The sequence below is a fragment of the Vitis riparia genome, chromosome 15 (assembly GCF_004353265.1).
Source record: "Vitis riparia cultivar Riparia Gloire de Montpellier isolate 1030 chromosome 15, EGFV_Vit.rip_1.0, whole genome shotgun sequence".
NCBI classification, from domain to species: domain Eukaryota; kingdom Viridiplantae; phylum Streptophyta; class Magnoliopsida; order Vitales; family Vitaceae; genus Vitis; species Vitis riparia.
In genome coordinates, this window is record NC_048445.1 from 14,017,768 (window position 1) to 14,043,547 (window position 25,780).

The 25,780-nt window shown below is 31.4% G+C and overlaps 1 protein-coding gene across 1 annotated transcript; it reads left to right on the plus strand.

Moving 5' to 3' along the window:
• Positions 1 to 23,817: 23,817 nt before the first annotated feature.
• On the plus strand, positions 23,818 to 25,780 carry LOC117932651 (probable carotenoid cleavage dioxygenase 4, chloroplastic). Its single transcript, XM_034853931.1, has one exon. The coding sequence runs from the start codon at positions 23,924 to 23,926 to the stop codon at positions 25,553 to 25,555; it is 1,632 nt and encodes a 543-aa protein (XP_034709822.1). The 5' UTR covers positions 23,818 to 23,923; the 3' UTR covers positions 25,556 to 25,780.

A 25,780-nucleotide genomic window follows, 5' to 3' on the forward strand; every position in this document is an offset into this window, starting at 1 on the left:
GAACTTCAATATACTCATTCAACAAGTACTTAAATATATTGCAAGCAACCATCAGTAATGAACAATTGAATAACACAAGCATTCAATTATATATTTATAAAACACTCAAGTTCAACTACTTTGTTGACTAACAAACTTTACATTATATGAATTTCAAAATTTTGTAATAACCAACATTTACACCTTTAGAGGATATTCATCAAACTTTCTAGTATGGTTACTTTGGTGACTAACATGCTATAAATGATATGAACTCCTACATGATAATATAATTATCTTATAAACACTACTTTGTGATAAATTAATATTTAACTACTATTATAAACATTATATAATAGTTAAACATATAAATTTATTGGAAAAACATAATATTATAACAATTATAATAAGAATTGTCAAACATATAATGAGACTTCATAAATAGGACAAATATTAAAGGCTTTCTATAAACCAATAATAATACAAAATTATAAACATGCAAGACATGTTGCTATAGCGAGAATATGAGATTATATACAAATTCTCACATAATTAGTTCCATTTATATTTATGCGAAATTTACCTCAAAATCTCATGAGTGTCAATTTATATTACATTCACAATAATGTATAATTCATATAAATAATTACATATGACCTTAAACCGAATGGTTTTTAACCCATAACAATTCAGTTATTCTTATATGTCATTATATCATCTCACCTATAAGTATTACATAATAGGTAATCGATAACAATATTATACAATTTAATAGATGCAATACTTTAAGGTTCGACCACTTTGGTGACTAACAAATTGTTCATAAGTGAATTTGAAATTGTTTAATATAAATAATTATTATATAATTCAATATTTAAAATACTAAAGTTTGACTATTTTAGTCACTACAAGACATACATAATATGAATATCAAATTAAATCAAAATTTCAATCATGTTAGATTTTCATAATACTATTTTCAAAGCATAAAAGGTAATTTTCCAAAAAAAATAACTTATGATCCCAAGTTGTAAGATATGCAATTCCTTCATAAAAGGATCAAGTTTATAATATAAAATCATAAAGAATTCAATTTATTCAAATTGTATATTAATAGCAATAAACAATTATGTGGCAATTAGAACCAAATAATGATTGACACAAAATCATAATTCATATACATATATGTAACATCAACCGTCATCATATATATATATATAAAGATGCAACACCATAAACAAAATCATACTTATGGTTCAATCAAAAGTGGTTGATGCACAAATCGATTTAGTAAATTTCATGAATCAAGAAAGCCATTCACTTTATATATTAACAGTTAAACATATGCTATATATAACATATCGAAAATTGATAAAATCAAACTTTGATTATCATAAACTTCATTACAATAACATTAAAAGTGTACATGTCACTTAATCGTTAACATATATTAGTGGTATTATATGTCAAAAAGTTCTTCATTTTTATTCAATCGTTCTTATTCTATTACTACAACCTTACGAGTACATATCAGAATATATTTTCTATTCTAAGCTATACAGATTTTGCTCCTATAATTAAGCTAACATGTGAAGGAAAGAAATCCCACTTTCTATAATTACTTTAATTTCCTTTTAATACACAACTCACGCCAACACTCCCCCTCAAGTTGATGCATACGGATCCTTCATGCGCAACTTGATAAGTGAGTTGTGGAAGTCTTTGCTTGACATGACTTTGGTAAGTATATCTACAAGCTGGTCCTCAGATTTGACAAATGGAAACCGGATTGTATTAGTCTCTAGGTTATATTTGATGAAGTGTCGATCAACCTCTACATGCTTTGTTCGATCATGTTGAACTGGATTGTGTGAAATGTTTATAGCTGCTTTATTGTCACAAAAGAGGTTCATTTCAGACTTGGGAGCAAAACCGATCTCGACTAGTAGTCTTTTTAGCCAAAGAAGCTCACACAAACCCTTGGCCATTCCACGAAATTTTGCCTCTGCACTGGAGAGTGCCACCATATTTTGTTTTTTACTTCTCCATGTCACAAGGTTTTCACCTACAAATGTGAAATACCTTGACATCGACTTCCTATCAGAGATGTTCCTAGCCTAATCTACGTCTGTATAACCATCAACTCTCACATGATCATTCTTAGAAAACATGAGCCATTTTCCTGGAGAAGACTTCAAGTACCTTAGTATCTAAATTACAACCTCCATGTGTTCTTCACTTGGACAATGCATAAATTGACTTACTACACTCACAACATACGCAATATTTGGACGAGATAAATGAGCTTGCCAACTAACCGTTGATATATTCCCTTGTTAGTTGGTTTCTGATTTGGATACAACCTAAGTTTATGATTTTGGACAATTGGGGTATCCACTGGTTTGCATTCCAACAATCCAACTTCAGATAATAAATCTAGAATATATTTTCTTTGGGATAAAAATATGCCTTGGGTTGATCTGGCAACCTCTATCCCAAGGAAATACTTGAGCCCACCTAGATTCTTCATTTCGAATTCACTAGCCAATTGCCCTTGGAGCTGTGAGATTTCTTCAATATCATTTCTTGTAATGACCATATCATCAACATAGAAAATAAGAGCCGTGACTTTTCCTTGCTGTTTTTTTAGAAACAGAGTGTGGTCTGCATTGCTCTGTTGGAAACCATACTTCTTCATTGCCAGGCTGGATCGCCCGAACCATGCTCGTGGCGATTGTTTTAACCTACACAAAGCTCGTTGCAACTTACACACCTCATTAGTTCCCGTGGTCACTGAGTAGCTTGGAGGGATGTCCATATAAACTTCTTCTTCAAGCCCGCCATGAAGGAAGGTATTTTTCACGTCAAACTGATGTAGTGGCCAATTTAAATATGCTGCAAGAGATATCAACACTCTAACAATATTTAATTTAACTATTGGTGAGAAAGTATCTTGATAGTCTATACCATATGTTTGAGTATACCCTTTTGTCACGAGTCTTGCCTTGTATCTTTCTATAGATCTGTCAGCTTTGTGTTTAATGGAAAATAGCCACTTGCACCCCACTGTTTTTTTTTCTTTCGGTAATGGCACTAGATTCCATGTCTTGTTCTTCATTAGTGCCTTAATTTCATCTTTGATTGCCTGAGTCCACTTTAGGTCTCCCAAGGCTTCCTCTACCCTTGTTGGAACGTGACACATAGAAATTTTATGCACAAATGTCTTAAGAGGTTCATTCAACTCCTTTGTGGACACATAATTGGTGATAGGATATCTTGATCTTCTTCCCTCAATGTCTAGTGAGTAGCAGCTTGGAGGCTTGCCACGATTGTGCCTGTTAGGTAACACATAACCAATAGGAGGTGCCAAGATATTTGTGTTAAAGGAGCTTAACTCAGAATCATTCTTAGGAGTTGGGTTTTCGGGTATTGTAGAAGGGGAAGTAACATACTCTTCGTGATCATCTTCATGATGTTCAGTAGCTAGAGAAATGTGTTCTGGTTGCCCCGGTTTCACATGTATTTCAGATATGCTCGACCAATTTAATTCTGTCCAATTCTGCTCTTCCTGTCTAGTCTCCCTCTAAAGAGGAGAATTGGGTGGAAAAAATGTTTAGGTTTCCACGAAGGTGACATCCATAGTAATATACATGCGACTAGAAGTGAGATCATAACATCTATATCCTTTTTGGTGAAAAGCATAGCCCAAAAATAAGTAGTTCGTGCACAAGGGTCTAGCTTAGTCCGCTGGTTTTTATGGAGATGGACATATGCTACGCACCCAAATACACATGGGGGAAGCATCAAGATTGCAGGCACAGGTGTATAGCCCGAGAGGGCTTGTAAGGGGGTTTGGAAGTCCAACACCTTAAAGGGCATTCGGTTGAGCAAATGAACTGCAATGGTAACGACGTCAACCCAAAATCGAGTAGGAGTATGGGCACCAACTAAGAGAGCACGAGCGGTTTCAAAAACATGTCTATTTTTTCTCTCAACAATGCCATTTTGTTGAGGCGTTTGGAGGCATGAAGTCTTATGAATAATACCATGTTGTTGAAAATTTTCACAAAATTGGTGATTGACATATTCACCACCATTATTTGATCGAAGGACCTGAACCCTAGCAGAAAATTGTGTTTGCACCATAGCATGAAATGATTTAAAAACTCCTAGCACTTCATCTTTATGTTTGAGCAAATAAAGCTAAGTCATGCGGGTACAATCATCAATAAACAACACAAACCATTTGAAGCCGTTGACAATAGTAATTGCGGAAGGTCCCCACACATTAGAGTGGATCAAAGCAAATAGAGTATCCTTTTTATTCAAATGTAATGGAAAAGAAGCCCTATGACTTTTGGCCATATGCAAATTTCACTTTGAAAATAAAAAATTTTCAACTGAGAAAATAAATCTGGAAACAAATGTTTCATATAGATGAAGGATGGATGTCCTAACCGACGGTGCCAAAGCCAGAGTTCCTTTTCTTTGACACCAAGAGTATGTTGCGTGTGATGTGCTTGGCCCACACTCATGTCTTCCATATAGTAGAGTTCCCCCCTCTTAGTACCATGCCCAATGATCTCCTTCGTTAGAATGTCCTGGAGAAGACAGAAAGTAGGGTACATTAGCACAATGCAATTCAGATAAGAGGTCACTTGGCTCACGGAGAAAAGTTTATGAGATAAGAATGGAACAAACAAAGTATTATGTAGCTGCAACGTAGGGGATAAGGTCACAGTGCTCGCGCCAGTGACAGGGGAGGTAACATCATTAGCATTGGCGATATTGGTACGTCGTGGTAAGGAAGTTGTGGTGAAATCCGTAGTAGTAAACGTCATATGGTCAGTTGTGTCGGAATCCAGTAGCCATGCACCACGGTAACCATCATTAGTCGAAGTATAACAAGCACAACCACAGTTACCTGAGTTCGACATTGTCATCTGTGGTGTGAATGAGAGTTGAGGTTAGATTCGACAGTAGCCACAATTGCTATAGCGGAGCCTTCATCCTTAGTGCCCACGTCACGACCCTTCTTAACCCTGAGATCATTCCACCAATCTGGATACCCGTGCAGTTTAAAACAGGTGTCACGAGTGTGCTTCGAATTGCCATAATGAGAGCACTTCAAGCCCTCTGAAGATGTACGAGACTTATGCCTGCCATTGTGCACGGTAGGAAGTTGGAAAGAAGAGCCAAGTTTGAGTCCTTTGGTTGCGAGAACAACGCCAAAAATCGTATTTGCACTGCCAGTGATCATAACAGATTAACGGAGAGCTTCGCGGCAGAGGTGGGCATACGCTTGCTCCACAGTAGGGAATGGACGAAGCTGCAACACGTCGCCTTGAATCTTATCTAGTCGATCATCCAAGCCATCCAAGAAAACATACACTATGTCTTCTTGAAGAAGAAGATTATAGTTGTGAATATCAACTGCACACTCCATAGGATTAGGGTGGTGGAAGTCAATCTCACACCACAACCCTTGGAGGTCATTGTAGTATTTCTCAAGGGAGCCTCTAGCTTGTTTAAGCTGCGTCACATGACGTCGAAGATCATAGACTTAAGACGTGTCATTACCATCAAAGTAAGTGGTAGCAATGGAATCCCACACCAACTTAGCTGTAGGAAACCGAATGAAATTCCCTATCAAAGAGGGATCCATGGAGTTGATCAACCAACCTTTGACAATGGCATTGTTAGTGCGCCATTTTCGAAATGTTGGATCTGTCGAAGGTGGTTGTGGTATATCACCATTGATATATCCCAACTTGTTTTTGCCAGAGATATACATCTCGACAACTTGGGACTAGAGAGCATAGTTGGTTCTATCCAGCTTGATGCCGATCGGAGCAATAGAGGGTTCGGTGGTCAAAGTCGGTGGTTGGACTTTGGTAAGAGCTTCGGTCATCTTAGCCGTGAATTTGGAGAAGAGAGAATCAGATTGAGACGCAGTAGGCTGGGGTTTTGCATCGGAGTCCGACAACATGGTGGGCAAGGTGAGAGACGCAATGTTTAGGGTGGGTGGGTACCAGGGTTAGGCTTTGATACCATGTCAAAAAATTCTTCGTTTTTATTCAATCGTTCTTCTTCTGTTACTACAACCCTACGAGTACATATTAGAATATATTTTCTATTCTAAGTAGGGGTCTCCAACGGGCGGGCCGAGCCGGGCCGGGCCGTAAATAGGAGGCCCGTGGCCCAGCTCGGGCTGGGCCCAGTCAATGGGCCGGGCCATGCTAAAATGCTAGGCCCGCGGCTCGGCCTATGAGCCCGCGGGTTGACGGGCGGGTCGGGCCGGGCTGGCGGGCTTTTTGATTTAAGCCAAAATGGCTTTAAAAAAACCAAGGGAAGGGAGAGAGGGGATTCGAACCCCTCCCCTCATGCTTAAACCTTAAGGGTCTAACCAACTAAACTACATTCTTTTTATGTTTATTAATTGAGTTAGTTATATGTATATAAAAATAAAGTATATTATTTTTTAAAAAAAATTAAAGGCTCCAACGGTCATGTGACCGTTGGAGCCTAGCTCCAGTCCATGTGACCGTTGGAGCTAAGCCTCCAACGGTCACATGGCCAATTATTTTGATTTTTTTTTTTAACCTTCCTATAAATACATTTTCTTCCTTTTCATTTTTTTCATCAAATTCTCTCTATTTCTCTCTCTATTTCTCTCACATTATACAATATTTCAAATTCTTTTATTTTTTCCTCAAATTATACAATATTGTTGGTGGTGCAAAACAAGCATTGGTGGCTCCAAGAGTTCAAATTTGCTAGGAATTCTTGCGTCGGTTCTCTAATTGAGTAACATACTTCACCCTTACTACTTTATTTTTTTGTTACATTTTTTTATTATATTTATTACTTTATTATTTTTGGCATAATATTTTATCAATAATTATAATATGACAAGTGCTTCTTCATCTAGTCCATGTGATGAAATATCATCAAACAAAAAATTTACTTCAAATATATGGAATTTTTTTTGATAGAATAGAAATAATTTTAGAAAATAATAAAAAGAAAATAAAAGCAAAATGTAAAATTTGTAATAAATTTCTTACTGGTGGTTCAAATGCAGACACAAGTCATTTAAAAAGACATCATGAAAATTGTAAAACTAAAAATAATGTAGATATTAGAAATTATATGCAATTAGGTAAAAATGAAAGTGGAAATTTAAAAACATTTTCTTATGATGAATCTAACTGTCGTGAAGAAATGATTGATTATATAATAAGAGCAGAACAACCTTTCAACATGATGGAAACTCATGATTTTGTAGGAGCAATTCAACGAGGTATTAATCCTCAATTTAAAGGTTGGTCTGGAAATACAGTTAAAAGAGATATTATGAAAAAATTTTATACACAAAAAGAAATTAAATTTTTTTTTTGCAAATTTTGAAGGAAATATTTGTTTAACATCTGATATTTGGACATCTTTAACTCACACTGGTTTTTTATGTATAACTGCTCACTACATTGATAATGAATGGAAATTAAATAAAAGAATAATTTCATTTAAATTAATAAATGCTCCACATAGTGGTAAAAATATAACATCTTTAATAAATGATGAAATTATAGATTTAGGCATTCGTGATAAAATATTGACAATAACATTGGATAATGCTGCTAATAATGATGCAGCAACACATAGGCTAAAACTATATTGGCAAGTAAAAGAAGATCATGCTAAAATATTTCATGTGCGTTGTTGTGCACATATTTTAAATTTAATTGTAAAGGATGGATTAAAAAATGTTGATAGTATATTGGAAAAAATTAGAGGCATTGCATATAGTATTAATAGTTCTCAAGCAAAACATGAATTATTTTTTGATTGTTGCAAAATGTTAAATATGAAAATAAAAAATATAAATTTGGATATGGCCATTAGATGGAATTCCACATATAAACTTTTACAAAATATTACAAAATATAGAAAAGTAGTCGAATTATATGAAATACAATTAATTAACAATGATTGTGAAACAGATATTTATGCATTAAATGATTATGATTGGCATATTGTGGATCTTTTAAGAGATATTTTTGAAATTTTTGATACTTCAACAAACATTTTTTGTGGTGTATATTATCCAACTTCAAATCGAGTTATTATGCAAATAACTAATATTTTTATTGTACTTCAAAATATTTAAGTTTTGAAATATTTAATGATACAATATTTGCAATGATAGAAAATTTAGAAAATATTGGGGAGAAATACCTTTAATTTTTTATATTGCTTTAATTGTGGACCCTAGATTGAAATTTGAAGCTTTGGATGAATGATTAACAATTATTTATTTTAATGATCAAATAAAATTGAAGAAATTAAAAATGAAATAAATTCATTATTATATAATTTATATAACTATTATAAAGAAAAATATGGTAATGATATTAATACTATTAAATTACCACCTACATTTACAAACTCCTCATCTTTTTATAAATGAGCTCTAGAAATGTTGAAAAGTCGGAAAAAGACAACAAATAGTTCTCCAAATAATACATCTGATTTAGATAAATATCTTAATACTGATATAATTTCATTTGAAGATCAAGAAGATTTTGATATTTTAATATGGTGGAAATCACATCAACACAAATATCCTGTGCTTTCTATAATTGCTCGTGATGTACTAACAGTTCCTGTGAGTACAGTTGCATCAGAAGCTGCTTTTAGTGCAGGTGGAAGAGTAGTTAGTAAAAAACGATACAACTTAGCGCCAGATGTTATTGAAGCAGGGATATGTGTGAAAGATTGGGAAATAGCAGATAAAAGGATGTACGATTCCATTCGAGAAACAGAGATGCTTGCCGATATGGAATCTTTAAAATTATCAAGATCTTCATGGATGCATGATAGTTCGCTATCACCGCCAGAAAATAATGACTAAATGTATATTATATTTTTATTTTTATTTTTGTGGTTGAAAAATACAGATGATTGACAAATAAATAGGTGCCAACCTAGTTGGGATGTATTTATTTTGTAGTGATGTAAACTTTTCCCACATTTTCAAATGTAATTATACATTCAATGAATAAAATTTTGAAATGAATATTTTTTTTAATACTTTTTATTTTTGTAGTTTTTTTTTAAAGGGGCGGGCCTACGGGCCAGGCCTAAAATTAGGCCCGCGGCCTGGCCCGCCCAAAAAGGGGCTCGGGCCTGGCGGGCTTGGGCTGGGCTTTAGCCCGTCGGGCAGGGCCGGGCCTAAAGCGGGCCGCGGGCTTTTTGGAGACCCTTAATTCTAAGCTATACAGATTTTGCTCCTATAATTAAGCTAACATGTGAAGGAAAGAAATCCAACTTTCTATAATTACTCTAATTTCCTTTTAATATACAACTCACGCCAACATTATATGCCCACCATTGAAACTCGTAAAGCAAAAATATTATATGAACAAAGTCCATAAACGTAATAACTTTATATTCTCTAATAGCTATTCATGGCATTTTGAATCATACGGTTCATTAAGAATTTTTGCAAAAAAAATAAACAAACCTAACATATTTAAAAGCTTAAAAAGCCAAAAAAAAAAAAAACAATGATCACAATTCATATAATAACCTAAAGCTATCATAAATGATTTTAGAAAGAAATCAAATACAAAATATTGACAAAATATTTTGATTGCAACGGAAAAAATACAATCAATAAATTTAATAAGAGAGAAACATAAAATAATTTTTAGAGGAAAATCATAAGTTCTTGAACCATTTCTTTGATACAAATGTGAGTAATTATTTAATTATGCAATTCAAACCCTAATTTTACATAAATCATAATAGCTAAGAATTTTAGAACAATATGATTTTCACACTTCCATTATTGAGAAAAGACATACCTTTAGTTGGTAGAGAATTATTGAAAAGACCAAATAATAAGTACAGTAGAAACCGTGTTTCTCTTCCTTAGGTTTTATCTTTTGTGAATTTATTAATGGAATAAAATACTTATTTTATAAGGTGGAGAGATGACCGGTTTCCTTATAGAATAAGAGTGCACTTTCCATCAAAGTGTTTTTAATTTTAGAAAACTAACTTTTCGAAAATTGACCAATAGAATTTTACTTTATTATTTATTAGACTATAATATTTAATTTGATATTTAAATAAATATCACATAATAATAAACATATGGGTCACATAAAATTCCTATAAATCTTGTTTAAAACACTTCCATTATTGAGAAAAGACATACCTTTAGTTGGTAGAGAATTATTGAAAAGACCAAACAATAAGTACAGTAGAAACCGTGTTTCTCTTCCTTAGGTTTTATCTTTTGCGAATTTATTAATGGAATAAAATACTTATTTTATAAGGTGGAGAGATGACCGGTTTCCTTATAGAATAAGAGTGCACTTTCCATCAAAGTGTTTTTAATTTTAGAAAACTAACTTTCCGAAAATTGACCAATAGAATTTTACTTTATTATTTATTAGACTATAATATTTAATTTGATATTTAATAAATATCACATAATAATAAACATATGGGTCACATAAAATTCCTATAAATCTTGTTTAAAACACTTCCATTATTGAGAAAAGACATACCTTTAGTTGGTAGAGAATTATTGAAAAGACCAAACAATAAGTACAGTAGAAACCGTGTTTCTCTTCCTTAGGTTTTATCTTTTGCGAATTTATTAATGGAATAAAATACTTATTTTATAAGGGGGAGAGATGACCGGTTTCCTTATAGAATAAGAGTGCACTTTCCATCAAAGTGTTTTTAATTTTAGAAAACTAACTTTCCGAAAATTGACCAATAGAATTTTACTTTATTATTTATTAGACTATAATATTTAATTTGATATTTAATAAATATCACATAATAATAAACATATGGGTCACATAAAATTCCTATAAATCTTGTTTAAAACCCTTCCATTATTGAGAAAAGACATATCTTTAGTTGGTAGAGAATTATTGAAAAGACCAAACAATAAGTACAGTAGAAACCGTGTTTCTCTTCCTTAGGTTTTATCTTTTGTGAATTTATTAATGGAATAAAATACTTATTTTATAAGGTGGAGAGATGACCGGTTTCCTTATAGAATAAGAGTGCACTTTCCATCAAAGTGTTTTTAATTTTAGAAAACTAACTTTCCGAAAATTGACCAATAGAATTTTACTTTATTATTTATTAGACTATAATATTTAATTTGATATTTAAATAAATATCACATAATAATAAACATATGGGTCACATAAAATTCCTATAAATCTTGTTTAAAACACTTCTATTATTTCTTCCTTTTATATTTGACGTGATCTGAAGGGAACATGATCCAACATTTTTCAATTGTTCAATGTACAATCCTCTACCTTTAGTTGATGCTTATTTATGTCACCACATGAAAATAAATAAATAAATGAATAAAGGATGTTAACACATGATTGCAATTTAATGTTTTTTTTTAACATGCATGAGGTTGAGTGCCCAAGTTGATTTGTTCCACCCCCACTTTAATGACTACAAATTTTCTATTCCAAGAAAGTAGATGGACAAACTTGTAGTAAAGTCATTGAATATAGTCATATTATATTATTTGGGAGAGAAGATCCCTAGCTACTACTAAGACTGCGTGAGAATTAAGGAATTCCTTTTTCAGGTGTCATCCTATGCTGGATTTGTTTGTGCTTTAATGCTTACTTCGCCTCCAAGGAGGAAAGGAATTACACCGCTTTAGAAGTAAGTTAAGCAAGCCTGATGGAACCTGTGTAGGATGAAAGGAGATGTTATATTGTTTAGTGAAAACCCAAATTACAATTCTCTCTTACTGGTGCATCACAACAAGAAGAACCACAAGGTCAAGACAACCATTTCCTCCTCTAGTTCCACGCGAATGGAAACTCAAGGGTTTAGTAGAGGCATATAGGTCTTTTGAAGGACTGAGCACTACTTCTTGTTCGATGGATATTTTGAAGGAAAGCAAAGTTTAAAGAATTCATTAAATGAAAATGTTGAGTGTTCAAATTAATTATCACTATGAAGTAAATCAAAGGCATAAACTGGATAAATCAACCATTATTTGTAGCTTAACAAGATGATAAAAGAAGAGATGAAATATTTCCCTTGGTTGGGTTTGGAAAAAGTATTTTAGTTTTTATTTTTATTTTTAATATTTTTTTCAAAAATGAGTTTTTATTTTTTATTTTATTCTTACAAATTCTATGATTAAAAAAAATATGAATCTTTTTAGAGAATGAAAGTTATAAAATCTTATTTGAAAAGAAATAATATGAAATATCATGTTGGTTTGGGTTTGGAAAAAGAATTTCAATTTTAATTTTAATTTATATTTTTTTAAAACTAGTTTTTATTTTTAATTTTTTTATTCTTGATAATTCTGTAATTTAAAAAATTTATATTTTTATTTTGAAAATGAAATTTATAAAATCTTATTTGATTTTAAGTTTTCACTTATAAAAAATACTGAAAATAAAAAAATTAAAATTTTATATAATACCCATATCTTGGTTTATATATTGTTTTATATTTATAATATTTATATATGATTGTTCCTATAAGATCTGTTTCAACTTTTTAATAGTTAGCTTCTACTTTTCTCAAAAAAATTTTGAAAATACCAAATTGATATTTTCACTTTTTTATTATTATTTTTTTATTTCTGTTTTTTAGAAAATGAAGAAGAAAATATCATCCAAACATGCTTAGATAGGTATAAAAATAGAAAAGGCCTAAAAGTCATGATGGTACCATGAAAGTTAATGTAAATATATTAATGTAAGAATATAAAGATAAAATCAATCATACATAAAAAATTTAGGAGTTTTAAACATGGAATAAGAGAAATTATTTTATTATATTATAGAGAATCAAATTGATCACGTTGGTAATGGTCAATGGAGCCACGAGAATGGTTAGGATTAGCATTTTGGGGACGTTGTCGTCCATTGCCATGCCCAAGACCACGAGTACTCAAGCCGTAGGTTGAGGGTTTTCATTGGAAGGAGAGTTGAAGCGAGAGAGCAACTGTTCATGATTATTTCTTGATTCTCTTTTGTTGTCTTCTTTGATATTGAATAAGTGGACTCTCTTGAATCATTTCATAACCTCGGTTCAATACGCCTCAATCCCTCTCAGCCGAAGGCTAGAAATAGGCTCAATCGAGTACTACCAAAATGCATCCCTTCTTTTAGCAGGAGCTTTCACGGTCCTGCATCCTTCTTCCTTAGCGGGATTCTAGCTTGCATGGTCCTCTTTCTGAGTTCTGTGGTTGCTGATGTTTCTATTGATTTGTTTAAGGCCGCTTTCAAGGTTCGGTGTGAAAGGCAGGGCTTCTACGCCCAGTTCATCGACAGCACCAAATCAGAAGTTGCGGTTTTCTAGTCAAGGTAGAAGGGTCCTCGTCCTCTTAGAAAGGGTAGGCCGGTCCTCAAGTTCTATGAATCTCATTAATCAATATCTCTCCGGCCCTCTAGCACTTTGTAATGGTGCAATCACTGACTCTAGTTCTGGAGTTCTAGGTCCTCTAGCTATTAGTGCTGGTAGCTATTAGCTATTAGAGTTGAAGTTCAGGTTTTTCCAGGTAAGATTCTAACCCCCATATTAATATTTTAGATTCATTAGTTAATTTCAAACACATTAGATATTTTTTTGAAAATCCAAATCTAGGTTAGGGTTTGTTTATTTAACTTTTAGATCAAAATGTTTGAAAAATTGCAAGTATAGGTTGATTTATTGATGAAGATAGGAAAATTTCAATGGAATAGAAAAATAAATAAATAAATTTAAAATGAAAAAAAAATCAAAGAAAGAAAAGAAATTTTAGATTTAGATAATAAATAAATAAGTCGTTTGTAGAGGCTTTAGATTGAAAATAAAATAAATAAATAATAGGAAGAATTACATGATTTCTAAATTTTGGAGGGTGATATAGATACTTGTATTTATGGTATTGAGGCATTGTATTTGTGTGCACATTGTTGGAAGAAAAAAAAAAGGGCATGTCAGGGTTAAGAAAGAAAGAATAAAAAAAAAAGAGGCGTGTGCATTATTGGTTTTGTGTGTACAGGAGACAAGTAGGTAATGGTTTGGGTGACTATTGAATTTGATAATTAATAAAATAATAACATTTAGTTTTAGATTAATAAATAAGATCATAGTAATAATGGTTTATTGTAAGAAGTAGAACGAGAGATTTAGAGAAAAAAAAATATTATAGAATTTTATAATGAAATAAAATTGCAATTTAATTAAATTAGTAATGTGTTATTAGAAACAAATTGGGAATTTATTAATTTTATTTAAATAATGAATAAATTAGTTAAATTATAGATAAATAGTAATAGTTATTTCTCTTATGTTATATTAGGTGAAGAATAGATTTTCTAGAATTATTTTTCTCCTAAGTTTTCGAGGACTTCTTTTGAGGTAAGGGAGATTAATGTAGTTATTATTTTTTAGAAACAAATTTTTATATATATCATTTGAAAACATTTTGAGTTATTATTCGTTTTATGCATGGATCAAATATGTTTTGCATGAAAAGTATGTTAGAACCTTATATTTTGTTTACAATAGAGAAATGTGGAGATATTATGTTTTGCAAATTTGAATAATTGAAACAAATGTTTTACTCTGATTTGTTTGGCCTTTGCTAACAAGATTTAATAGTTGACTTATGACTTTTTTGGTCCTTGTCAATGGGATATAATAATTGACCTTTATATTTCTTGGTGGGGAATGTAATTGATTTGGACCCCAGTCTCCAGGGGTTTGGTTAGAGGTTATTAGTACTAGTAGTGTTTGGTTCCGTTCACCTTAAAGGAACAATTTAAAGCTAACCACCTCTTTGAAAAGTCTCACCCTATTGAACACCATTTGATGTTTGATGACTAGAGTAAATAAATGATTTGAATGTTTTGACTAAATTTGACATGAAAATGTTTGAATCAAAAATGAAAATATATAGTTAAAAGTTTTGAATGTATTGACAAAACTGACTTAAAGGTTTATGAAAATAATTAGTTATAATATCTCTTATTTTGCAAGTGAATTTGAAATATTTGATCTAGAGATTGCATTAATATTCCTTATTGGGCTTTGAGCTTATTCCTATTTGTTAATTACTTTTTAGGTACCCTTAGTTCGGGCGAAGAGTGATGGCTAGGTCGGGGAATGATCATCATTAGGATTTTGCTTAGGATGTTATTTTTGGACTTTGTTAGCTTATAAGTTTATATTCATTTGGATTATTTGGTTTTTGAAAGCTATTTAGATTTTAAACTTTTAATTTTAATTTTTATTTTTATGATAGTCTGAAGTTGAGATTTGAAGATGATGAAAATTTTGTTACCACTTGAATTGTTTGAGTTTGCAATATATTTGGATAATGAATTTTGGTTGATGGATACTTAGTTTTAAAGTTAAGTTTTGAAGATTTTAGAATTTTGTTCCGCTACTCTGAACAAGTATTTGATAATTGGTAACTTCCAATTACAAGATAATTATTTGGGTTAGGTTACACTTTAAGCCTTCGGGTTTGAGGTATGAAATGACCATCACACCCTCATTATTAAGTCACTTAGATTATGTTTGATAATTATTTTTAAAAATAATTATGAAAAACAATTTTTAAGAATAGATTTTGAAAATTGTTTTCTAATGTCCTTAAAAATAAAATATTATTTGATAATTTGGAATGTTTTTAAGTTGTTTTTGAATATTTTTAAAAATAATTTTTATATCTAATGTTTTATTTTTAATTATCCTATATGTTTGTATAATTATTTTTAAAAAAATCCTTAGAAGACAATTGAAAACAATTTTTTTTTTTAAATATCATATTTTTTATTTTTAAAAATAAATAATAGAAAAAAAGTTTTCTATTGCCAAAAGGTGTTTTTCCCAACTTTTTTTTTTGTTTTGAAAAATAAAAAATTATTTTCGAAAGTAGTTGCCAAATAAAACCTTTGATTCAAGATTTGGGATTCTCATTACGTAGCTTGTAATGCAAAGAGTTGTAATTACACTTTTGTGAATTGGGCTAAGGTGTATATAGAGGAATACACTTTGTTTTTGATAGATTTTGTAGACTGGCTAGCCACCAAGTAAGGGTCATGTTTGTTTTGTCCCTTTGTTTTTTGCTTCTTTGTCTTTGGTATACTCCGTGTATGCCTTTTCTCTAGCCTTTGGCTCTTAATGAAATCTATTTACCTATATATAAGAAAAAAAAACATTTTCTTCTTCTTTGGTATAGAGCAGTATTGAACAATTTTGGCATTGAAAGGGAAAGTGGGAGAATTTGATGGGGTTGATCTTGTAGTTTTGCAGTTGAAGGAGGTGGTGGAGGGGATCATGGAGTTTTTCATAGATACGCACCGACACTCTCAGAAGACAGAACGAGGTAAACATTGGAGAACCCACCTTTATCCAAACAAATAACGCATTCATGATCGCCAAATCTACCTTTAACACTCTCTCACTTTCTTTAATCCTTTTTATTTTTTATTTTTATTTTTTTTATTTTTGATTTTTTAATTGCCTTAAAAGAAAAGAAAATCGTAGGTCCTGTTTGCCCATTAATAAGACAAGATATATTTTTTTTTGTTTTTTTTGTTTTTATAATTGCATTAAAAGAAAAGAAAATCGTAGGCCCTGTTTACCCACTAAGTAAGGGAAAATATTTTTTTCTGTTTTTTTAATTTTTTAATTGCATTAAAAAAAGAAGAAGAAAATCTTAGGTCCTATTTATCCACTAAGTAAGAGAAAATTGCATTCTAATTTGCTAACTGTGTAGCTGATAATATCTACCCAATGCTTGTATTTAACCACAAGGATTTTAGAAGAAACCTAATTTTATTACTGTGTCACTTAGGAGATTTGAGATTCTTATTATGGAGGTATTTTCTATTTGAGAAAAAAATTATAGTTGAAACTTTGAGATATAATAAAATAACTAATCTTACATATATTACATTAGATTTTTTATAAATAAAATAGTTGATAATTTATGATATTGGCTTATATATAAAACAATGTATGATAATAATAAATGACTTTGAAAATGATTACAGTCGAATTACCAATTTTCATAAAAACTTAAACTTGTAAGATTTGAGTTTAATATGTATATCACGTTCCTTGATACCTTCACTCACATGTAACCCCATTAGGAATGACAACGGGGCAAGTTCGGGATAGGTCGCCTCCTTCCCAACCCTGATCCGTTTATTCAAAACAATTTCCATCCCCGTCCCATTCAAAACAAGTTATTATATTTTTATAACTTATTTTATTAAAATATTTTATTATTATCTATGTATTAAAAATAGTAAAATAAAAATTAAATTAAATTTAAAATTCAAATTAAATTAAATTTAAAATTCAAATTAAATTAAATTTAAAATTCAAATTAAATTAAATTTTAAAATTAATTTTATATATAATCGGGGCGGGGCAATACCCGAACCTGCCTCGAATCCGCCCCGGGTTTTAAAAAAAATCTCAAACTCGTCCCAAACCCGTTTATTAAAATTGAAACCCATCCCATTAGAGGCGGGGCGGGGCGAGTACCCGAAAAAACTCGCCATATTGCCATCCCTAAGCCTTGTACGTACCCCTCACTCATGTGTAGCCCTATACCTGTATGTAGAGAAATATTGTAGAACGCATGTGGGGAGCAATACCAAAGAATTACAAATTGGAGGAAATACATCAAATGAGAAAGCAAACATGCAAATTGCGGAGATATAACTTAAATTCACAACCTCCCACCAAACCAAACTTTGATATCATGTTTAACATTTTAGGAAAATTGGCAATTTAATGATTACTAATGTTAAGATGAATATTATATTTCATTAACTTTTAATGTCTGAAAACACATTATATTTAGGACCAAAATGGTGACCTTAGCGATTTGAATTTACCTAAGGAAATAAAAAAGATGATGACCTATGTGTAGTTTTGTTTACAAGTTTATGTTTCACTTGAACTCAAGTGCCATAGAAAAAACATCAAACGGTGATTTTTATGTTTGTAATATATGCTTCTAATATTTTATACATGCATAAAATTAGCAATAAAAAATGGGACTTCCGCTATATTTTTTGGGTTTTGGAATTGGGAGGAAAAACACTACATCTATTTTGGGGCCTATATGATTATAGGTTAGAGCTTAGCTTGGTGGTAAGCTCTTTTGCTTCCACTGGAGAAGATCATGACTTAATTCATTGGTGATATAAAATCATACAAAACATGAAGAAATCTTGACAAACTATTTATGGTGCCATTTCTAATTGAGAGCTTCTTAAGTTGGTGTCAAAGATGATTGTAGCAATAAGGGAATGACACATCCCCGCTTTAAAAATCATTGATAAAATTGCCAAACCACAAGATATCTTCACTATTTTTCAACAACTTAAGTTGACCTCCTCATAGTAGTTTTGAGGACTCCTAAAATTATTTTAGGCAAAATTTACGATATTTTCATCTATATATGCTAAGATGTAAGGCTAGATCATAAGAAGACAAATAAGGGAGTGTTTAATTTCAAAACTGAGTTTAAGATGTGATTTTTGTCTTCATTATTATGCAATATATGGCATCAATTAATTATCAACTAGTCCAAACTAGATTTGGCAAAAATATAATTTTTGAGTAAAGGAAGATAGAACAAGCACCCCCACAATCTCTAATCATAGTTCCATGAAGCTTTTGATCTTTGTAATTCTTATACTATGTTATAAATTCCATGTGCATTATAAACACTTTCTCACTTTCTAAATAGTTTCAATGGATCATTGTTTTTAAATTAATTGAATGTATGCTCCATGTATCATAGGGTAGAGAGAAAACTACTTGCTTTACCTTCAAAGAAAGTTCATCTTATAATCTTTTTGTACATTATAAATTTCTTGTACCATCTTTAAATGGCAATTATATGTCATGCCCCAAAACCCACTCTAAGGGTATGACGGTCATTTCACACCTCAAACCCAAAGGCTTAAAGTGGAAACAATACAAACATTCGTATTGTGATTACAAATTTACCAATTTCCAAATTTCTGTCAGAGTAATAAGATAAAATTCTAAAATATCCAAATATCAACTTTAAAAAAAAACTAATACATCAACCAAAATGTTATTGTCCAAATAACTCCGAAGTCAAAATAATTCAAACGAGAATTAAGTTTTAACATCTAAACAATGTTAAAAATAAAGAGAGTTTAAACAAATGTCCTAATAAAGCCAAATTTCCCTCATAACGGTCACTCCTCACCCGAATTGAGGTTACCTAAAAGATTATCAACAAAGGGGGATGAACTCAAAACCCAATAAGGAACATTAATATAGTTTGATGGATCAAACATTTTAAATCATGCTTGCAAATAAGAGATATAACATATACTTATTTTCATAAAAACTTTTAAGTTCAAAATACTAATACATTCAAACTTTTCAACAAAACTTTCTCAAATCCATTTCAAAACAAATTTTCATCAAAACCAAATCGAATACATTCAAAATATCTTTACTCTGGTTATCAAATAACAAATGGTGCCTAGTTAAGTGAGACTTTACAAATGAGTGACTAGTTTCAAATTTGTTCAATTAAAGGTGAACAAAACCAAAGGTTAACAATTATAACCCGTCGACTAGGATCATATAATATTAACTATTATAACCCGTTAATTAGGGTCAAATATGTCAACAATTATAACTCGTTGATTGGAGCCATAGAAATGTCTACAATTATAACCCGTTGACTAGGGCCATAAAAAGTAGAGTTAAACACTTCATTTCCTTAATTCAAACTTACAAAACAAAATATCATATCTCTTCAATTTTTCATTTTTCATAAACAAAGAAAACTCTCAAATATACTTTCCATACAAAACACATATTTGATCTATGCGAAAATATAAAAATAATATTTTTACACATTTCAAAATACAATATAAAAAGGAAATTATTTTCTTTTATAAAAATCTATATTAATTTCCCTTACCTTCAAGCAGCGCTCAAAATCTTGAAATATTTAGCTTGACGAATTTAATTCTTACATAACATAATATCATACACAATTATCTAAAGGTAAAATTTTGACAATCTTAAAAATATTTTATTTAGTATTAGAGATCCAATTAATTTCTCATGCTAATATTATTACTACCCAATATTATTAATATAATTTAATGAATTTCCAAATTTTTTATAAACTCTCATTTCTTCCAAATCTTGTTCTAACTATTTATTTCTTTTGTATACTTAAACTAAATTAAACTTAATAATGATGATAATAATAATTATTATTATTATCATCATCATCATCATCATCATAATTCTTATTAATGCCAATGTCCCATTTTACTTAACAAAATACCTCATATACTTTTAACAATTCGAACAACCCTACCAACTCTATTCATTATTATTATTTTAATTTATTCCACTACCACCCTTTGCCTCTCATGATTACATATTACTTTTTTTTTCACCCCAACACAATGCTTCAAATCTAAAATCCAAAAACATGCAATTCTTTTTTTTATTATTTTCTAATTCCTTAAGCTACATATAATCATATATTTATTTACTCATTTAATTTTTAAAATTTCGTTGTTTAGATCTATTCATCTAAAATAATTTCGAATTTCCCTATTTTCATCTGTGAAACAACCTATATTCATAATTTCAACTTTTTGATCTTAGAATAAATTAAATAAACTAACCCTAATCTAAATTAAAATTTCTTAAGAATATCTAATGTGTTCAAAACTAACTAATGAATATAATATATTAATCTAGGGTTAGAATTTTACTTGAAAAAATCTGAACTTTAAACCTTTAACCCTACGTTATCAAATTCTCTAATTTTTTATTAATAGAGTTTTCTAAATAAAGAAGAGAAGAGGAAAATCTAATTAATACCAATGATTATTAATTGTACAATGACTCCTAATGAGTTTAATTAATTAATTAATTAATTAATTTATAATTTATTATTTTTCCCCTAAAATAAACTTTAGGGTGTTACATTATATATTATAAATCTTACTTTGCACGACTCTTAAAATAGATAAAATCAATCTCTTGGTTTTTTAGATTTCTCTACCATGGCTAATTGAATTCTCTTGGTTTTTTAAAATAGATTTTTTGAAAAGGAAATGCATGGAGGCAAGGAGAATAACTTAATAGCCAAGTACTACTAATGTAGGATAACCCTAGGATAATTACCTACAATTAAATAGGTGGTCAGGGTTTTTATTTTTAGAGTTTAAGAAGAGGAACAATGATAAAGTTTATGGCAATGGAAAAAAGGCAAAATAAAAAAATAGAGAAAGAATGTGAGAAGAAAAAATGAGGGAAGCCTAAGAGTCTCGTAAATAAATAAAAAATAAAAAAAGAATATGAGAAGAAAAGGGGAAAGGCACTTAAGAATTTTACTAAGGCCTTCTCAAGTAGCTTTATATCTTTTTTTTTTTTTAACCTAAAAAAATGTTGAAGAGTGGATAAATTAATCAAAATTATTTCTCAAGTAGCTCTCCATGAATGGTCAAGTTTGGTGAGGTAACTACGTTGGCAATGATGGTGACAAGTGGGCAAGGTTTGGTGCCGTCAACATAGCTAATGAAAAGAGATTGAAATTATAATTTTCGTGGGGGTAGTAGTGCGACATCATGAATAGAGTGATAAGAGTGGGATAAGGTGCATTATTATTTTCTAGGATGATGCCATTGATTTTGTGGATGGCCATAGATTTTGAAGTTAAGAGTTTGTAGGGTGTAGAGAAATTGATAGATGAGGACAAGCTTAATTGATGGGAAGAATAATAATGATCGATAAAAATATATATAAAAATGACTCTGAAAGGACCACTTGAAATAATGATTGATAAGAAAGATTTTGAATGGAGAAACTTGAAAGAAGTATAAATGTAATAGATGATGGGAAGAATAGGGTGCAGAGAAATTGGTAGATGAGGAAAACATAATTGATGGGAAGAGTAATAATGATCGATAAAAATATATATAAAATATATTTGATTTGAAGAAGGTTTTTAAAAATGATTTTGAACTTGAGAACAATTTTTTAGAATTGTTGTATAATATTTTGTTATTATAAATACTCGTTTGAAAACCTAAAGTATTTTTGATTAATTTTTTTATGTTTTTAAATATAATTTAAAATATATTTTTATATGTATTTTTTTATTTTTAATTATTCTCCATATTTGTATAATTATTTTTCAAATCAATTTTTAGAAAATAAATAAAAATGACTAAAATATATTCTTCAAAAATAAAATATTTTCTACTTTTAAAAATAAAAAATTGTTTTATATTTTTTTTCTATTTTTTTGTTTTAAAACATAAAAGAATATTTTAAAAAACAAATATCAAATGGGGAAGTAGTTTCCCCCAAGATTTCATGGTAACCTTTACTTGACTTTGCAAGCAATTAACCCTTTTCTTTCACTACTTTGAAAGGCCAAGAGGCTGTAACTTATTTGTGAAGAGCCGTGAAGGCTGTAATTTGTATATATGAATGTACAAACAGATGGGACAGGTCAATCCACCCGCATATGGGGTTGAAGAAATGGCAGGTCAGTCCAGCTAGCTGTGGGGGTGAAATTAAGTATAGAGTTCCATTTCCCTTTTCTCCTTATTTTTCACATTGGCTAGTGAATTCACAATATTCCAACGAAACATTATAATTTTTCTACATCCTTTTTATATAAAATAAAATAAATAATAACAACTAATAACAATAAATAAATAAACTCATATAACAAAAAAATAAATTAAACACCAAATTTTTTATATGAAAAACCTCTCATTGTGAAGGAAAAATCACGAACCTAATCCAGTTCAAACTTCCACCGTATTTTAAAAAACAAGTTTTCCCCGAAATGGTAACCTTTACTTGGCTTTGCAAGGAATTAACCCTTTTCTTTCACTACTTTCAAAAGCCGAGAGGCTGTAATTTATTTGTAAAGAGCCGTGTTAGAAGAAACAAGTTACAACCATATGTGTACAAACATTCCACCTGTGATTGGGGTTGAAGAAATGGCAGGTCAGACCAGCTGTGGGGCTGAAATTAAGTATAGAGTTCCATTCCCCTTTTCTCCTTATTTTTCACATGGACTAGGATACAATTTTTTTTTGCAGATGCAGAAGGTGTTTATTATATTATTATTATTATTGCAGATGCAGAAAGTTATTATTACAAATTAAATAACTTTTATGTATTGAAAATTGAATATATAACCTTATTTTGATATTTATACTTTCAAATTAACTTCTAAATAAGAATTGTTTTATAAGAGATAAGAGTTAAAAAATTATTGAAGGGTATTTTTTTCTAAAAATAAAAGTTCATATTTCATTTTATGTATGAATATGTTTTGAACAAGTCTTTTAATAAAAAATAAATAAATTTAACTACTTTATCAAACTTATATTCAAAATAATCCTTTATTGTCACATACGAGTCATATCATTATTTTTTTTAAAAAATTTAAATTAAAGCCTTAATTGACAATTAAGTTTCAGTTAAAAAATGAAACCTTGATTATCAATTGTGACTTCATTTTTATGGGAGGATAATGTGACACTCACGTGACTAGAAATGTACTACAATGAATATAAGTATTAAAAGAGGCCTAGAAGGTAAATTTTTGTGATCAAACCGGCAGTTCTAACCTAAAATTCCAAAAAACCAAAGCAAAGGATAAGATTGAATAAAAAAAGAACAGTTTTTTTCTCTCGTCTTCATAAACCCTCTCATCTCATGGAGAGGTGGCAAACTAGCTATGATCACCCCCATGGTCTCTTTTGCTTTCTTCCAAATCCAACCACTTCAGAGATCAAACCGACCAAATTCTCCTATTTCCTTTTTCAATGGTAATATTGCCCAGTACTGCTCTTTGCCAAAGAAGAATATGATTATTGCATCAGAACTCTCTACATCTGAGAGAGCTCCATCTCCTCCAAAGCTTCCCAACATAGGGTCTGATAGAGATACTAATAGTGAAGGATTAGGAAAAGGAGCTCTAGAATTTTTAGAGTCATTTCTTTCTTTCTTCTCCACCTCCCTGCTTTACTTCATCAACCCTCCTCTACACCCTTCTGTTGATCCCAAACATGTCCTCACCGGAAACTTTGCTCAGGTGGATGAGCTTCCTCCTATCGACTGTCTGGTGGTGGAAGGAGAGCTTCCACAATCCCTTAATGGCACCTATATTCGAAATGGTCCCAACCCTCTTCACCAACCCCGTGGTCCTCATCACTTGTTTGAAGGTGATGGCATGCTACATTCGATTAGGTTATCAGATGGTCGAGCCACCTTCTGTAGTCGCTATGTTAAGACTTATAAGTATGCTCTTGAGGACAATGTTGGCTTCCCAATATTCCCCAATATATTATCAGGCTTCCATAGTGTTGTTGATTTAGGTCGTTGTGCCATAGCTGTTGGGAGGGTTATGAAGGGCCAGATTGATCTTAGGAAAGGTTTTGGTCTAGCCAACACTAGCCTTTCTCTCTTTTCAAATAGACTTTTCGCCCTTGGAGAATCCGATCTCCCATATTCAATTCATCTAAGTGAGGAGGGTGATATTGAGACAACTGGGCGATGTGATTTTGATGGGAAGGCATTCATAAACATGACTGCTCACCCCAAGATTGACCCCGAAACAGGTGAGACTTTTGCCTTCCGGTGCAGCCCAATTCCTCCCTACATCACCTTCTTTTCCATTGATAAGGAAGGCTCCAAACAGCAGGATGTTCCCATATTCTCCATGACCGATCCCACTTTTGTCCATGATTTCTCCATTACAAAACAATATATAGTATTCTCAGAGTCACAGATAGAGATGAACCCCTTAAGACTCATGATGTGTAAAGGAATGCCAGTGAGTGCTGAGCTAGACAAGGTTCCGAGAATTGGAGTGCTTCCACGGTATGCATCAACTGACTCCGAAATCCGGTGGTTCGAGGCGCCTGGTTTTAATGCAATGCATGCCATCAATGCATGGGAAGAAGGGGATGAAGAGATCATCCTGGTTGCACCCAATGCCATATCCATAGAGAACCTCTTTCACAGCATAGAAAAGGTCCATTTCTCATTAGAAAAGGTGAGAATCAACTTGAGGAGTGGCTCAGTCACAAGAACCACCCTTTCACAGAAGAATTTGGAGTTGGGCTCAATAAACCCTAGCTACGTGGGGAAGAGAAACAGGTATGGTTATATGGGTATAGGGAAAATGATACCAAAAATGAGTGGGGTTGTGAAAATTGACTTGGAGTTGGAGTGTGAAGTGTCAAGAAGGCTATATGGAGCTGGGTGCTTTGGAGGAGAACCCTTGTTTGTGGCGAGGGATGGTGCAAGTGAGGAGGATGACGGGTACATAGTGTCATACGTGCATGATGAGAAGAGTGGAGCCTCAAGGTTTGTGGTGATGGATGCCAAGTCACAAACCCTTGATGTTGTCGCAGCAGTGAAGCTCCCTAGAAGAGTGCCTTATGGCTTCCATGGCCTTTTTGTGAAAGATGGGGATATCAGAGAGATTCACTAAGAAAGGCTCATTTAAGTGGCAAACAGTAATTGACTCAAATAAAACTCCTCCAATCTATCTTATGATGTAAGCAAGTTAGGTGAAAGTCACTCCAATATGTCAAATTCTCTTATAAATTCTAGTTAAAAGGAAGAAAAATTCATCAACTAGCTACTTCGAAACTTATTTATCAACAGGTGTTACCACACTATTGAATGGTACTTTTCGATGCCTACTTTGATATGT